The sequence below is a fragment of the Emydura macquarii genome, unplaced genomic scaffold (assembly GCF_026122565.2).
Source record: "Emydura macquarii macquarii isolate MOO-44397 ecotype Brisbane River unplaced genomic scaffold, CSIRO-AGI_Emac_v2 contig_1390, whole genome shotgun sequence".
NCBI lineage: Eukaryota > Metazoa > Chordata > Testudines > Chelidae > Emydura > Emydura macquarii.
Window position 1 is genome coordinate 24,746,676 of NW_027131527.1, and position 18,551 is coordinate 24,765,226.

The following is an 18,551-nucleotide window of genomic DNA, read 5'->3' on the forward strand; positions in this document are numbered from 1 at the left end:
ATCCAGCACATTTGCTACATGTAAATCTCATTTCACAAAGGCATTTTTATGATTAAAAATACAATTGATAAATTTGCAGGTATTAACACCTGTTAAACATGAGTCACAGTGACTATACAAATATTTTTTCTTGTTATAGCACAGTGTCAATATTTTTGCTGCCTCTGTGAAATCTTACAGGATTGTGTGGTAACTCACAAAAATTTATTTGTGAATAAACACTGAAGTTCACAAATCATTAACAGGCAATGTGCAACTTATACGCTGTATCAGACAAAATAAATTGGTTCCTTAAGGTAACAGTGGAAACCTCTTATTGAATATTATTGCCACTTAATTTTATTAACTGAAGTATTCATCTGCATTTTCCAAAATTCACAAGAGAGAACTAAAATGCTCCTGTAGTGCTACAGAAGTGTTACGTACATCAGGCAGAGTCAATTTGTAAGCTGAAGATGTTATATTGAAACCCAGCAAGCTGCTAACAGCATTCTGGGGAATCTGTGTTACAAGAGGTAATTTTTGTACCTCATTGAATATTGACAACAGACTTGTATCAATCCAACCAATCTAAATCAGATTATGTCATCAGAATTATGTGGCACTACAATGCTTCCGCAATGTTTTAACAGGAAAAAAGGAGGCTTTTAAATTCTGCCATGCATTTAATTAATTTAACAACTAATTCATTTAAAAGCTACAACCTTCATTGATAGATATGTAATGTTTAGTATTTAAACATATTCATTTATATATTTGTATTTAAATAAACCTCACTACATTGTTTTAGTAATAAGATATAAAGCCTTCCATCTCTAAGTCACTGGTTCAGACAGCAACAATGCTTCTGGAGCCTCACAATCAAGCTTTTGTGCTGGTAATTTTTCAGAAACTACCCAAATCCAGGACACAAATGGCCTTTTCCTAGCTAGACTTAAGGGTCTCTCCTTTATCCTCAGTCAATCTCTCTGCTGCCTTCTCTTCTGTTTTCTCTCATCTTTGGCTTCCCTGATTCCCTTCCAACCATTACAGTGGATGTGCATGAGGCAGCAGTCCTTTACAATGGATGTGCATGTGGTGGTAGAGTTAATGTGGCATATGCAACCTTAACTTCAGCTTTTCAAGGTTTTTTAGTGTTTCACTTTTTGACCTTTATGTTCAACACTGATGGTGTGTTAATATAGGATATATTCAATACAGAGCCAATGTCAGAAGAGAATTTAAGTGACCAGGATTATTTATGCTCTCTTGTTCCACACCCAGAAGTGGCATAGGGATCTATAGTAAGGCAATGTCTACACTGATGGTGGCAAATTCACCGCTGTCAGATCGATTTATCCAGTTCTATAGAGCAGCAGTGAAGACATGCTCAATTGATCTGGAAGCCGATCTAATAAAACTACCTCCCCAAAAAGCATAGTGCTGCATCGACGGGTACGCATTTCCCATAAGCGCAGCACAGTGGAGACAGCACGCTAAACAGAAGTTATGAAGTCAACGGGAGTTACACAAGCTACTCTACTAGTCAACAAACACAGCAGCAGTGGCTCTGGTTGTTGCTGCTGTACTTGACTGGGAAACAGCTAAATCTGTGGTTTATAAGTTGTTTTATAATGTGTAGCTTCAATTTATGGTTTCATTATACAGTAGAGTAATAGAAGTTTTAGATTTTCAATTATTCAGATCTTATAAATTGTCATTAATTAAATGAGTTTCTGGACTGCTGAGCTCTACTCCTTGTAGGATTGCATGACCGTTCTGTGATTTCAGAAACCTATTCTGCAGCTATGTTACAGCTGGGCTATGCGAGAGATCTGTGATAAGCCCTGTCCTGTGCAATCCAGCATCTCTCTCTCTCTCAAGAACACAAACATTAAGGTGAGAAGGGAATTAGAGCTGGGAAACAATAGAAAACCCAGGGCTGATCGCTCCTGAGACAGAGGTTTCAAAATCCATATTGAAATTTGAACCTTCCCCAATGTCAAGTGGTCAACATTCGGCACAACACAGAGATAGGATGGAACTGCAGATCCTGATCAGGGGGTGTTGGCACACGTTAACACTAATTTACATCTGTCAAAGTTTTACTGTTTTTAAACATTCACCCTACTCCTCCCACCCTCCAAAAAGAGTATTTCTAATAAGTTTCCACTTAGATTCCTAGTTGTCCCTTGATCCTTAGTCAAAGCTGTTGGGGTAGTCAAGGGTTGTAATTCAAATGAGAGCAAAATACAGATCTGTTCTTTAATACACTGGTTAGCATTACATATCAGGCCCAGTGGCACAGAAACAATAGATCATGATCTAGATATCGTAACAAATTTGTGATTCAATTTAATGGCAAGCAGTAATTCTTAGTTTGAAGAGACCGTGAACTGACATCCCTACAGAACACTCTTGTGGCTCTCTCTTCACATGTCTACATGGAATACAGTTCCTACAGTATCAGCACCTTCAATACAGTATCTTCCAAAGCATCATAAATATCAGTAATTCATAAACACCGTTATTTATGTTGTCCTGTAACAGTCTATTTTAGCTCTGCATCTAATATTTATTAGTGAAGCAACTGTACCCACAAAAATACTGCATTTTCCTTACCAATGTTGGCTAAGTACTGAATACACAGTACTCATTTACATATCACAGCAATAATAGAATGTAAAGAAATGCAAAAATTGAGAACTTTCTAGCACTAATATTTATGAGGCAAACTTAACTTCATGAGAAGTATGCAGAAACAAAATGTAATTACTAAGGTAATTCAAATACACCAAGTTACATACATTTAAATAACACTGCATTTCATGCATAACTTAAGAGCTCTTCTAAATGATTAGGATTTAAAAAGTAGAGTTGACCTGAATCTGACAATGAGCATTTTACTGAGAAATATTTTACCTTCTAGATTCATTTGAGAAAAGTTGCAAGGAATGAGGAGGAGGAAGCTTTTGGTTAAGAGACAGCAATTTCAAAATGAGAGGGCGATTCTTTCTTAGGTGCTGTCGTGGGGTATGTGTATTCCACGGTGGCCCAGCAACCAAAGAGTTAACACAGGCACACAGCTGGTCGCTACTGATTGGCAGCCTCACAGCAGCTGGGCAGATAAAAGGGCTGGGAAGCAGAAGGGTGGGGATGGCTATCACAGAAGCAAGCAGGCTGGAGAAATGAATTCCTGCCAGCAAGCTAATAAAGAACTGCCCAGAGACAACCACCCAGGGAGGAAGTGACCGACAGCCTGGAGAGCCTGCAGAGATCCAGGGGCAAGTAGGAAGTCACTCAGGGAACTGTCAGGGTTGAAGAACCCCGATCCTGCTTATCTAGCATGAGGGCCCTGAGCTGGAACCCAGTGGATTGGGTGGGCCCAGGTTCCCCCGCTAACCCTGGATGGACTTGAGAGTAAAGAAAGGGTTTTCAGACTCCTAGGCAACCAGGAATAGACTGACAGCTAGGCCATGTGAGCCCAGGGGCTGTGCCAGGCTTGGCGAGAAGGGGCGCCATTGCACTGATGCTTTGCCTCACAGCTGCCAAGAAACTGGGAAAGTGCTATGAGCTGAGAACATGGATGAAGTTTCTGAGGTCCAATTCCTGTTGTGACAAGCATGAGAAGATGAGACAGCACAAACCTCAGTGCTTCAATTTCTTTCCCACTGCTTTTGGCCTCATTTTTAGAGCCCATGGTTTTGGCAGACAGGGAGCTGTATCCTGATTAATGCAATGTCTGCACCTAAGGAAGATTTAAACATTGGTGAGATTCCCAACTGTGAGAGACCGAGCTGTGTGTCCTCTGGTTAGTTCCTCTCTCTACAGGCATGTCTCATGTAACCTGAGCCACAGGCGTAGGGCTAGGTGTTGCCATCTTCAAGGGGTTGTCTGCTCCAAGGATGGATTAATTTGAGTGTGTATTTGTGAGTTCTAGGATATGATTAAGTTGGGAATAGCTATAATGTACAGATCATGCCATTGCACTTCAGAGCTCCCTTCTACATTAAACAGACTCTATTCCATTCTGGCACTGGAGTTACCAAGGCTTATTCACTGTGATTTCACTGTCCACGTGGATAATAGCTCTTGATTTGTCCCATGATCTTTTGACTGCTATAAAAGAACACTATGGGTATAACCAAAGTGACTTTTGGCTTTATACTGATGCCATAGAGCTAGTTTAGCCTTTTATTTCACTTAGCAGCAATGCAAGGAATTTACAGGCCTGTATGCTGGAAGACATTGGCTTAAGCAAGTTAGCCTGAGTAAAGTAGGCCTATGACCTTTAGCATATAAAAAATGCCCTGGCAGTTACCTTAGATTTTGGGGAACGGGGAATAGCTTGCTCAAGAGATGGAGCTGGTACAAAACAATAGCAGGCAACTGCAGGAACAATGAACTGATACTGGACTCAGATATTTTAGGATAGAATCATTGGCAGATGTTTAACCACAAATTTGCAATAGACTACATACATGATAATGAGCTAAAAGGCATTAATATGTTAACCTTTAGGACAGTGTTTCTCAACCTTTTAAGTAGCAAGTACCCCCTAACGTTTAAAAATTTGAATAAGTACCCCAACACTCAATTTTCCACTCTGAGAAATACAATCTTTTTCCCCTTTACCGCTGGACGACTGTATTTCTCGTAAAGCAGGAGAGTTCTGAGTTCTGCAGTGCTGTGTGGCTATGGCAGATCACAAAACCCCCTGCTGTTTCTCCCCTCCTTCCTCATCCCCTTCCTCCATATAGGAGCAAAGGTCAACACCAGCCCATCACTATGGCCTGATGGCGGGGTCACGTGGTGTTCTCCTCACACAGGCAGGAATTTGTGAAGTACGAGCAGGCATTAGCGGCCCACCAGAGTGGATAGCAGGGCTCCCCATGGTTGTCCCTAGGGTGGTGCGGGCCTAGGGCAAATCACATTGTGTGGGCCCCTCTTAACATTTTTATACTGGTAAAATCTGGGGCTGTCATAGTTGTCACTTTCACAACACAACTAGAGCAGTGAAATTGACAAGTAAGCCTGCAGGTAGAGCCCGGCTCCAGGACTGGGCAAGCCGCTGGGCTCTTCGCCTGACTTTCTGGGCACCGGGCTTTGAGCCGGGGAGGGGAGCTGCCACCTGGGCAAGTTGCACGTGGCTGCCATCCGGCTGCAAGCCCAGGAGGTGGGTGACTGCCACCTGCTCCGAGCTGGGGTGGAGGAGGCTTCTGCGCAGGCTGGGACCTGGGGATGTGGCCAGGCGGCAGGCAGCTGCTGCCCATCTTAAAGCCAGGGTGCAGGAGGCTGTCTCTCGGCTCAGAGCCGGGGCACAGGTAGCAGCTACCCAGTTGTAAGCCCAGCTCGCAGGGCGCAGGAGGCTGCTGCCGGGCTCCCACCTGGCTTCCCAAAAAGCCACTGGTTGCCACCCAAGCCAGTGGCTGCCGCCCAGCATCCCAAGAAGCTGGTGGCTGCCACCCAGTGTTCCAACTAGGAGGTGGGACCAGGCAGGAAGCCGGCAGCTGCTGCCCACCTCCCTTAGAAGCTGGTGGCTGCCACCCACCCCCTTTCACTGGGTTTTTTGCTGCGTACCTTCTGCCTCTGTCTTGTGTACCCCTGGGGGTACGCGTACCACAGGTTGAGAAACTATGCTTTAGAATAAGGGCAGCCCAATATTATGAGGATGAGGAAGTTAGATTTGGAGATGGGAGTCTGGGCATCTGAATAAATATTCATGATAGTACCCAGGCCCCACTATAGGCTACGCCACCATGTAGCAGGGGCTACCATTCAATCATCCACCCTGCAGCTCTTCATTGTTATTATCTACTGCTGACCTTTGGGCACTGCGGGTCTCAACCATTGGAGTAATTGGGCATGCCAGGGACAGGGATGGTCCTGTGTCTCTCACCACCAGGTCTCCAAGGAAGGGTGAGAGTATACAAGCATATGCAGGAGATGATACCACAGATATCCTTAATATTATATTTCTGCTACAGTAGAACCTCAGAATTATGAACCCCTCGGGAAGGAGGCTGTTCGTAACTCTGAAATGTTCGTAACTGTGAACAAAACATTATGGTTGTTCTTTCAAAAGTTTACAACTGAACATTAACTTAATACAGCTTTGAAACACTACTATGCAGAAGAAAAATGCTGCTTTTCCTTTATTTTTTTAGTAGTTTACGTTTAACACTGTACTGTATTTGCTTTTTTTCTTTTCTCTCTGCAGCTGCCTGATTATATACTTCGGGTTCCCAATGAGGTGTGTGGTTGACTGGTCAGTTTGGAACTCTGGTGTTCGTAACTCTGCGATTCTACTGTATTTTTTATGTGGTTTGCAGTTCTCCATTCTTTACTGATGGTTTAATTAAAAGTAGCTAAGGCTTTGCTTTGCCATCAGTGTGAGTGTCACTGCCATACAGCTCAGGGTTCCTTACAAGATATTCAGCTGGTTAGTTTTAATTCTGTGGAGCCTGATTCTGGGATGAGAACCCTATTACCTCTGGCTCATTACATTAATATCAATTGCAATCAATACCATTATTAACAATAAAAGGGAGCAGGCTACAATCCATAACATTCCCAGCTATTTTTCAGATAGTTTTCCTCAATGGGAGAACAAAAAATGTATGATAATGCACAAGGGGACAGAATTAGGGCTATATGGGTAATCTTAATCCTGGAATACCATAACTTTTGAGTGTTTGATTTTGTACACTTAATATTGTTGTTATACGGTTTTGGGGGGGATTGATTTGGAACCTCCTATGCATTTTAAAAGTCGTTAAAAAGAAAATGAAAAATATGCCATTATGTGCAACTGTAATATCCCTCATCAGCAGGGTTTAAATCTGGGACCTTTAAACCTGTAGCAAGACCTCTGCTGATGGAACTAAGACAGCAATTTAGTTAGGCAACAATTGAAGAGGATCCAGTAACTATCTGAACTAGTTGGTGTAAGGGTCCTCCCCCTTGGGGTTTGGTATGGAAGCATGGCCTAGTGGTCAAGGTCACAACCCGTGACCAGCAGGGGGGTTGTGGGGAGGGGATTACCAGTGTCCAGGGTCCACCGGTGGGAGACGGGGAGATATTTCCCTTTCTCTGATTATCTCTGGGGTGGTTCCTCCCTTCTCTCAGGGAGGCCCTTTTCGGGGCAGAGACTCTAGGCCTGCCTCTGCTCTGTTCTGCACTGCTGGAGCTGTAGGATCTACTCTCTTCCAGCTCTGCTTCCCAAATGAGTTGTTTCTCTCTTTTAAATGCTCCACCAGATGAAGCATTTGCTGCAGGTGGGTCATACGGTACTAGCTGGACCCAAAATAAATTCCTTAACCTCTTGATGCCCAGTGTGGGGTTTGTATAGTTCATCACAGTTGCTTATATACTTCCCCTCTAAGTAGGGGCTCATTTTGAGTATATGAAATCTGCCAAAGTTCTCCTCAGGAGGCACATTTGGAAAAGCCCTCTGAATAAATCATCAGTAAGGTTTGAAACCCAGCATATTTACCACTTCCTCAAAGATGCCTGATGACTTTTAGCCACTGTAGGCTAGTCAACAGAAGATAAACACAAGACACTACACAGTGCATAACATATGCAAGAGTAGCAGATTTAAAGACAGCATACCCAAGTACATAGATTTGGCAGATTCTCTCTGACGTGTATCATGGCTAAGACTTGAGTCTGGCATAATACAAGTCTGGGTTCAAGCCCCAAGTCTATCTGAATTGAGCTTGTGCAATCTTTTAGTTATTGCTTCTGTAATATGGAGAGGGAGTATACGGCAGCATGGTGGGGGATGGAGAGAAGAGTATGAAAATATTTGCTTGCCTCATATGATAGGGATATAAGGTCTTACTCAATAATAAGGGTGGCCAATAGCACAAAACTAATAACCACTTTGTAGAAGAGGTGGAATCAGAACTCAATATTTTGTCTTCTGTGCAAGTTCCTACTCCCATAGGCCTAATAGTATTTTGCTAGAAGAAGATGGCAGGAGTAAGATCCATTATGTCAGTCTCATGCAGAGGTTCAGTTCTATGTAGCTGCTTCTGAACAATTCAGAAAGCTCAGTGGGACCTAGATTCATGCATAGTACAGTTGGAATGTTCAGAAAATTAAGCAGCAACTCTTTAATGTTCCACTGGACATGTGCAAATGGCCATTTTCCACAGTTTATAATTCAGTCAACAGATTTAAACATCTCTGACCTCAGAAGTCAGTTTTCCCACTGCAAAACTTGGAGCCCCTGCTCCAAACAACAGAAGTGTTTTAGCACTTTAAAGAAGTCAGAACAATTTTGCCCTACGCTAGGTCCTAGTTGGAATAGGGGGGTACCCTCTAGCATCAATAGTTCTGCCTCCCAACTCCAACCTATCCACTGGTTAATTCAATGGAGTGAGGGAACTGGACTCCCAGGGCAGCCATTCTGGCTATTGAAAGCCATATTGCCCTTTAAGCAGTGTAGTTGTCAGAGCTGGGTTTCACTGTTAATTAGGGAATTTAGAAAATCAGATGCCAGGAATCACACTGGCTATAAATAGTTTGATTGCCTTTACTTTTTCATCAATAGGTTTTTTTCAAGTAATAGTTTACTAATGGAGAATTAACTGATATATTTTACTTTTGGTGTATAGTTGCAACAGAAATTCATTAATCTGTTTCATTATTTTGGAAATGGTTCATCAGTTTTAGAAGTTATTATTTTATCATACAGACATGTTCCACCTCAAAATAATTTGAAAAGAAAAAAAAGTCAGTATATATGCAATTATTGTTCCACTGTAGTGATTCAAGCTGACATATTGGGATGTGAGAGCAAAATTTTAAAAATCCATCAGTTAGGTGCTCAGATACCATGGTAATGAGCATAGCATAGATTAGATAGAGTAATTTATTTTAGAGCAATTTGGAGACAGAACTAAAATACATGATGAATGTCAAAGAATGTCACAGTATAATTTAAGCATCTATAGTAACACTATTTACACACAGAATATTTTAGTGGAAATAGATTAATTGGTCAGCACACATGAAAGTAAGTCATCTCAACTAGTGTTGGAGACCTATCATAAAGTCATAGAATTTAAAACTAGAAAGGATCACCAGATCATCTCATATCAAAAGGCCACCAACAGAACGCAGCACCTGCTCATTAAACCCAATAACCAAAATTAGATCTAAGTATTACAACCAGTAGAAGACTAGATTATGTGCCACAGGCACAAACTAGGTACACCAGTGGCCAAGGCTCCTTGCAATGGCAGATAAATGATTAAGTGAGAACACCCAGATCTTGGTGGTCATCGAATTCAAATAAATAAAACTGATCACAGTTAAAACAACTCTATAATTAGTGCTCTCAAACACACCTCCTTTCCCCTTCCCAAGCCCTTCTTACTTCATAAAGTAGAAGCTTTTTCCTCTCCAATCATCAAATCATTTTGTACTACATTCAGTGGGAACCTTATTTCCCATTGCTGTTTCAGGACAATTTGTCTAAGGAAATCGAGGGACTCTCCAATATCCCAGCACCTGGCAGGGCCCTCCAGCATTGCAAACAGAGTCTCTTTGAATCCCTAGGGATCAATAGGTATCAAAGTGCCCATAGAGTGTTGAAGGATAGCTTGCTGGATCAGAGAAGAAATCATAGAAATTTAAATACATCGAATAAAAAAATTAAATAGTTAGCTCTGATATAACATTTTTCACCTTTATCTCAAAGTCCCCTTATAAAGGAGAGTAATTATCTCCAATTTATAGATGAGGTAACTGATGCTTGAAGAGATTGAGGGTATGTCTACATTAGAGCTATATTGGCATACCTATGTCAGCATAGTTCCAAGAGCAGATGCAGCCTACACCAAAAGAAGGGGGTTTTCTGTCAATATAAGTGAATCACGTCCCCGAACCAAGGTACCTAAGTTGACAGAAGTCATCCTTCTATAGGCATAGTTGCACCTATGGTTATGTCAGCATTGCTATGTTGCTCAGGGGTGTGGTTTTTTCACAGCCCTGACTGACCTAGCCATGTCAATATAATTTTTCAGTGTAGACTAGGCCTAAGTGACTGCCCATTGACTCAGTGCATAGTTTTAAGAAAAAGCTTGAAATACAGAACCTAGGTTCTCTGACTCCTACTCTATCACCTTATCCACTGACCCACTTGGCCTCTGATAAACACTTTAAAACACTAAAGCTCTTAGTAGTCTCTTAGCAAAGCTATAAATTTAGATCTTATTCTCTCTTCATAAATCAATATCTTTGGCTCCTAATCATTTTTGTTTCTAATTTCCAAACTCATCCAATTTTTCAGATTCTTTCTGGGATATTGTCCCCAGAAATGAATACAGCACTCCAGGTGAGGTCACACTAGAATCTTAGAGAGGAATGATAATCCATAAAGGAAAGATGGTCCTTTGTTTATTGTGCTAGTCTGCAACATGGAAGACATCCTGTATGACCTTGGGCAAAATTTTCAAAAATTCCTAAGTTGCTTAGGATCCTAAAACCTATTCATTTCCATCTGAGAACTTTTGATAGTTAGATGTTTGGAAAATTTTACCTTTAGTCTGTGTCTTAGTTCCCCATCTGTAAAATGGGAAGAATACTTCCCTACCTTTAAGAGATATTATGAGGATAAATACTTTAAAGACTGTGAGGTTCTCAGATACTATGGTAAAGAGGGCCACACGAGTACCAAGATAAAAGATTTCCTCCTTACTCCATGGTAGTACTGTGTTCCTGCAAATCCAACCCAAAAAATTACATTACTTGTTTTTTTGGGGGCGGAAGGGTTGTTTGTTCTGCCTTAATGTATGGAAACAAGATATCTGAAAAGCTATCCACATTCACCTTTAGTTTTTTTCAGTAGTATTGCATGCCACGTTTCTTCTTCCTGCCGATTACCTGTGTTTTTCAGATCATTTGTCCAACAAGGTATCTTGCATTTTTAAGAGGAGTCACACTCACTTATTTTCTACCTATGAAATTGATCTACGTCCTTTTTTGTATTATCTCTGTTTTCATTGTGGTTTGAAACCCATCTACTAGTTTAGTATCACCCATTTATTTCAGTATTTCTCCAACTAGATAATTAATGAAGATGTTAAATCAGAGCCGACTTAATACCAATTCCCAGAGTACCTCCAATAAACAACTTGTTCAATCTCAACACACATCAATCTCTATATTCACCTTTCTTTATAATCCTACAGTTAATTTTCAGTTCATGTGACCGTGTTCACATACAAAGCAATTTGAATAAATTGTGAGTGTAAGATTTCATGAAACACTAGTATATAAGATGTTTTACTGAAATCCAAATGTATTAAGTTTACTGCCTTCCTTTCATCCAGTAATTGTGTCATTCTAGAGGGTAGGGGAAGGAGCAAACAAGTTTGTCTTAAAGAATTTCAAAATTTTGTTTTTATATACCAATGAAGTGATTTGTTATAGTTTAGAGAGCTAAATAACTGTTCATCTCTACATCACAGCTCTTCCCCATTTAATCCATAATAATTAAACCTAACAATATTAAAAGTATTCATTAGCTCTGTAACCACATAGTAAAGTATTTATGTGTTTTGGCATATACTTATTTCCTAAATTAGGCCTTATCCATCAGGATACTTAAATACATGCCTACATTTAAGGATTTGAGTAGTCCCATTGACAACAGTTTGATTATTCACATATTTAAGTACCTCAATAACACACCTTAATACATAACTATAACAAATCTTAAATGTAAACAACATTATTCATGTCGATTTCAAATGTAATTACTGATGAGATTTTATGTAGCATTTTTTATTCTGAACAATCTTAAAAATCTCTGTAGAGATTGCATATAAAAACATGATTCATACATCACTGAAATGCAGTCTCTGAGGTTGAGTACAATTCTTTCTGAAGCAACTCCTTATTGTAGTTATTTTTAGGAGGGGCGATGAAAAGATAACTTCTGTGTATTTTCAACTGAACATTTTTAGACAGGCACTTTTTTTACCCAATTTGGATACACTGGCAAAATTAGTTGCCCACGGAAATAGAAAAAATAACTCTGTAGATTAGTTTCTAACTCTCTAGATTATTTTCAAATGGTTGATCTAAATATTAAAAGGAAACAGTTTTATTTCATGTAACTATAAAAGGAGGTTACTTACCTGCTCTGTAACCAGAGTTCTTCAAGATGCACTGGTTCCTGTCTGTATTCTCTATGGGGTATGCATGCACACCATGTGCCTGAGATCAGAAATTTTTTCAGCAATGGCCATTGTTCCATGCCTGCATCTTTTGCCTCCTAATGCTCCAATATAAGGTCATAAGGGGTGGTGCAGACTGATCACCTCTCCAGTTCCTTCGCTATGAACGATAAAGCAATGATTTGAAGCAGAGGAGAAGAAGGGCAGGTAGTGGAAGACAGACAGGGACCACACATCTTAAAGAACAGTGAGCAGGAGGCTGATGGTTCAAACTGAATTTTCATGAGTGATGGTAGGATGAGATTAAGATCCCACATTGGAGTTGGCTTGTTTACAGGAGGAAAGATCTAAAGTAAGCCTTCAAAGAAGTGGATAGTTACCGGATAGGCAAAATTGGAGCAGTTATCAATCAGGGGACAGCAGGCGCTGAACCAAGTGCCAGGTGAACATGTACTGAGTTGAATGTGTCCTGAAGTCCTTAGGGATAGGAGGTAGCTCAGGGTAGCAGAAATGACTGATTCTTCTGGATAAGTGTAGAGGTTATGAACACTGATGGACGATCATTTCCACTGGGCTGCACAACATTTTCTAGTAGACTCCCTTCTTTTATTGTTGGGACTAGAACTGGACATCTCTTGAGTGCACAGTCTCTAGGCTGATGCCCATCCAAACACCAGACTGGCAGGTACAGTGGGTCGGGATCAGGATGCTTGATTCTACCTTTGTGCTGCATCAACAGGTTCTGGAAGGTGACATATGAGTTCTCATGGAGTTCTGACACAAGGTTCCCCTGGAGCAGTAATTCACACACTTTTTGTTCTTGTGGGAAGCTAAGAGATTTCAGGACAGGGAATCCCAAAGATGTAATATTGCCTATTGAGTTGTGAAGCTCCTACCTGTGGGTCCTGGGAGAAACACTTGCCGAGGTTGTCTGCCCAGGTGTTGTGTACTCTAAGTATGTGCACTGCTGACAGAATTTTCTGATGTCAAATACACAAGTTCCAAATACATTTACAGCTTTCGCACAGAGGGGTGAATCTCACTCCTCCCTATTAGTTTATATAGAATATCATGGCAATGTTGGCCAACGTCACTAGAATGTGGTGAGACCACATGAGGGGGAGAAACTGTTTGGCAGCCTCCCAGAACACTCTCAGTTCAAGTTGGTTTATGGGTAGTGTGGCTTCTTTCACTGACTATATGCCTTGTGCTAAGCATTCACCCGGATGGATATCCCAGCCAAAAACAGAGATAGCCATTAGAGAGACTGCTGTGGTAAGGTCAGAGCGAACAGGACTCACACACACATGTGGTCCTTGTTCTCCCATCAAGTCAGGGAGGCCCTCACCTCTTAACAGAAGGAGATTAATTTGTTTGAGCAAAGCCAGATGCCCAAATGGGGTTACATAAGTACAAGACACTGTTACCCAAGAGGGTGAGACAGGAGTGTATTTGTATCTGTGGGCTCTGAATTGCATGGGCAAGATGTTTAATACCTGGAACCTGTCCTGTGGGAGGAATGCCTTGGCTGCAATCAAGTCCAGGGTTGCTCCTATAAAAATCGATAGACTGGGTTGGCATCAAAGAGAACTTTTCAATATTTATGCACGGTCCTAGAGACTGCAGAATGTTATCCTTGATGGCTGATAGCACATCATGGTAGGATTTCCCTGTTGGTAACTAGTCATCTAGGTAGGAGAAGACTGACAACCCATGATAATAGAAGTGAGCTGCTGCAACTGAGATAATTTTGGTAATCCCTTGGCACTGTTGCCAGGCTAAATAGAAGTACCTTGAATGGGAAATGGTCATTCCTCAAAGTGAATCACAGGAACCATCTATGAGAGGGGTGGATGTCTATGTGAAAATAGGCATCCTTCTGACCTACAACCATGAACCTCTTCCCTCTGGACGGGGATGATAGATGCCAAAGTAAGCATTCTGAATCTCAGATTGCAAATAAAAATATTGAATTGTCTTAGGTCTGCAGCCCCCTTACTTCTTTGATATGAGGAAGTAATTTGAGTAGAATCTCTTCCCTCCGTGTTGTAGAGGTACTGGTTCTATGGATGCTTGAATGAGGAGGGAGATTACTACCTAGAAAAGCCTCCTTTTGTGAGAGGGGTCCCTAAAAAGGGATGGGGAAGCAGGGTTTGGAGATGGAAGAGAGAGGAATTCAGTGTAGTCTGATTAAATCTCCATCTGTCTGTTGTGATGGCCTGCCAAACATGGAAAAAGTGGGCCAGGTGACATTCAAACTGAAGAAGAAACTTGGGTAGTGTGAATGGCATCAATTGATCATGGTTCCTGAAGGTCTCCATCAATAAAATTTCTTGTCCTGGGATTAAGGCAGGAAAGATATTGTTGGAAGAACTATTCGTTTATTACGGTGTATCATCTGTCCCTTCTAGGTTGGCTCATAAGCCTCTTGATGGTAGAAAGGGTGGGCACTGTCTGAGCTCTGTAGAATGGGGTTTTAATGGTACTCTCTCTTCAGACTCGGGTGTAAATTCCAAATTGACCACAGGGATGCTCTTGAGTCTTTTAGTGAGAGCAAAGATTTCATCTGTCTTGTTGCTGGAGAGATTATTCCCTTCAAAGGGCAGGCCCTCCCTGGATCATACGTCGTGAAGAAATCCCAAAGAGTGAAGCCATGACGTTCCGTGCATAGCTATTGCTGAAGCTATGGCTTGTGATGCTGTCCAGCTGTATCCGCAGAAGACGGCCAGGATGATCTAACTATCAGCTATCCTTCCTCGATCAGTGCCTGGAGCTGCTCTCTGTGTTTGTGGTAGCTTGTCTGTGAATTCTTGAAATTTAAAGTCATGTTTTGAAAGTAGAGCTTGTGTGCTGGATATTCTAAACTGCAGACTGGTTGATGTAAAGTTCTTCCTGCCCTACAGCTCTAAGTGGTTGGCGTCTCTCTCTGACAGAGTAGATCTGGTCTGGTGCTGTCTGCTCCTTCCAATCATTGCCTGAATGACTATAGAGTTTGGGGTTGGATACGTAAACAAACTCTGCACCCTTAGCTGGTACACCATATCTTTTCTTTATACTTTTAGAGGTGTGGTACAACTTGCCAATGTGTGCCAGTTAAGCTTGCTAATTTCATAATGGCTTCATTGACTGGAAGCATGACTGTTTGGTCCTGCACTTTGCAGGATATTAAGAAGTTCATGAGGAGTTTCTTGAACTTCCTCTAAGGATATCTGCAGAGCGACAGCTCCTTTCCTCACAAGATCTTTAAACTGCGGGAAATTGTCAGGCAGAGATGAGGAAGCTGGTGCCACAGCTTCATCTGAAGACAATGATGACAACATTGTTGCTGGTGGTTCTATCAGATCAATCTCTATTAATTCTTCCTCCTCCAACGGCGGATGAGAAGGGACTGATTCCTCCTTTTGCAGAGATGGTTGGTGTGATTTTCAGTGTACTCAAATCAATTCAGGATACCATGCAACCAATCTCACAGTTCCCAGTATGGCCAGCATGCTGGCTCAGACACAGGTTGAGGACAATGCAAAAGCATGGGTACCACTGATCCCAGGTGGGGTATATTGCCCTAGGTGGGTGAGAAGGACCCTCTGAGGTCATGGATACTCTGTTCAAATTAAGGGTTTCTGAGGGTGGAAAGATTCTTTGCCTGCATCTGATTCTCCTGAAAATGAAAATGTGGGATCCACCTGCATCAGCAATGCCATCAGGACCATAAATGATGATGAACCCCAGCTGGTAGAAGGGATCAGAAAACAGCTCCTTTCACTCCATCCCAGAGCCAACAGTATCAAAATCTCCCTGATGAGGACCAGGTCTGAGATAATAGGGGACACCAGATCAGTGAACATAATAAAGTCCTCCTGTGCTGTGAAATTGTCCTTACTTGCAGAAGGACAGGAGCTTTTCTTTTTTGCATTGTCGGGACTGGAGTACCAGGAGGTTTTCGTATGTTATCCTCCTTGCTAGAATGTGGCAGAACCAATGATGTATGCTTGTCTCTGGACAGTGCCATCAAGTGCTTGCTCTTGTGGTCCCAGTTTTTAAGTTTAGTCAGTGCCAGTATGAAGCCCACCAGTCCTGTCTTTCCTTTTGAAGCCTACAGATCCACGGAGAGCTCCTTACAGATCTTCAAAGTTCCATGAGCATCACCCAACTTAGAAGGTGTTAGGGAAGAGATCTCCCTATTCGGGAATGTTCTCAATGGGGGTCTCCCTGACTTATTTTCTATTTTCATGAAGAGATTTAGAGGAGGAGTCCTTATATCTACTCCTGCCTCCTCCACATCCTATACCAAGCTTGGTGACATGCTTCTTGGCATATGAGGTGAGGGGCTCTGATCTGTCTGGGACAGACTGTGGCCTCAGGGCATGTTCCATAAGGTATTTCTTGAGTCTGTTTTCCCGTACCTGTTTAGTTCAGCTGGGAAAGGAGTGGTAGGTATTGCAGTTGGAGGCATTGTGGGCTTCTATAGGGTAATATAGACACCTCTGGTGCTCCTCTGAAGCCAGGAACACCCAGGGGCAGGAGGTGCAGCTTCTAAACCTGGAACGTTGGGCATAATAGTCCCTGTACGGAGGGATAGGCCCTCCCCACAGACTAGCTAACTATCTAACACTAATACTATACTATACTAAACCAAACTAATGGAAACTATGTAAGTGCTCTAAAACAATATATTCACAGTATTTATGGGTTCAAAAGGAACAGCTTTGGAAACCCTGGAGAAATTCCATCTCAGATCATGCAGTGGGGTTAGATGGAACTGGAGCTGCAGATGATCCACACCGCCCCTCGTGCCCTCAAACTGGAGAACAAAGAGACAAACTGCACAGACGCAGACCAACAGACATTTCTGAAAAAATTTCTGATCTCGAGCTCATGGTGCACATACATACCCCACAATGGAATAGACAGAGGGACTAGCACTCTAAAAAGAACTATTTTATTCCTGATTCGTTCACAGGAGGTTCTTAGAGGTTCTTTTTCTAAATTCATTTGGGTACTCCTGAATAGATGATACAGAATAAACACTGCATCTTTCTTCTTAAAATCTGTGAATTATAAATAATCTGTAATGGAGCTTTACCCATTTCATGACCCACTCAAGAAATAAATGCTGCCCAATTTCTTTTCACAGAAGATGATTCAAAATGGAAGGAAGTGTAGGGATCTAGAAAGTTAAATAAGCCAAGCTATATATCAAGTACATCATTACTATTTACATATGCCAGTCTTCACTTTGATTGGGTATGCAATGCAATGCAAGCCTTTGGCTTGATATTTATTTTAGTTCCAAATTGATGGTAGTGCTTTCCTGCATTTTTCATCTCTATCTCAGTTCACTCATTTCTCTTCTGTTATTAACTTGATTGTCTAGAAATCCTATTCTGATATACATCTCAGAACTTCGAAAGTTTATTACCTGTTTATTTTACATTTCAAATATGAGAAACATTTTGAATGAAAAGTGAACAGAGGCTGATCAGTTACTCACAGTCTCTCCAGGGATCTCAGTCCAAAGAAAGAGCCATTCTTTAACCACAAGATCTTGTTATTATTCAGAATTCTGCAAGAAGTCATGAAAGAATCTGGTTAACAGATCATGATAATTCTGCTGATTAAGAACATGTAATTACAGTAAATTATGTCTCTGTAAAATACTAATCACAAAATTCTCTGCTTCATTTGCATTTTCCTTTATAGTAGTAAATAAAATAAAGATTATCATTTTCACAAGCGGAAAGTTACATCTTCAACATGCTCCTGTTTAACAAGCAAGTCAACAAGTGCAGTGTGGTTCAGCATGAAAACTGTGAAATTAATAGACATCTGCACAGCACATATTTGAAGCACAGCTGGTGAATGTTACTTTTTATGCTTGCATAGTCAGCAAGCTGGTTTGTGGGTGAGGATGGGGGGAAAAGTGGGGATTCTGAAGAAACCTCTTCCTCCAGGCCACAGGACAATAGTGGAGTTACTTGGGACCTGCTACTACAGTGATGAACTCTTCCCCCATCTCCCCACAGTTCTGGGTTTTGCAGGAAATGCAGACAACACTCTGCCCGCCTACACACGCTACATCTGGGCCATTCACAGCCAGAGGAGGGGACAGGATTTGACCCTAATTCCAATCTACAAAAAGTTTTGATATTTGGCCTCACGTCACCCTAATGCCTATTAAAAATGTTAATGGTACCATGATAATTTATTAATGTTTTAATATTGAATAGTTCCCCAGTAATTTCATGTATGCAGAAACCATGTTTTAAAGCAGCAGATAAACTGCAACTTGTAAAGGTAATATCATTTGGGCACAGGCTCCCTCTGAAGAATGTTTCTTTCAAAAAATCTAACAGTATGTGACAATAATTCCAGTTTGTG

The 18,551-nt window shown here is 41.4% G+C and overlaps 1 protein-coding gene across 3 annotated transcripts in view; it reads right to left on the reverse strand.

Moving 5' to 3' along the window:
* Positions 1-18,551, reverse strand: part of LOC137156180 (adhesion G protein-coupled receptor A3-like) — a 444,419-nt gene that overhangs the window by 329,116 nt on the left and 96,752 nt on the right. For all 3 annotated transcript variants that reach the window (XM_067552912.1, XM_067552913.1, XM_067552914.1), the window contains one exon: positions 17,665-17,736. In XM_067552912.1, the coding sequence (XP_067409013.1) occupies positions 17,665-17,736 (72 nt within the window). The remainder of the gene's footprint in view (positions 1-17,664; positions 17,737-18,551) is intronic.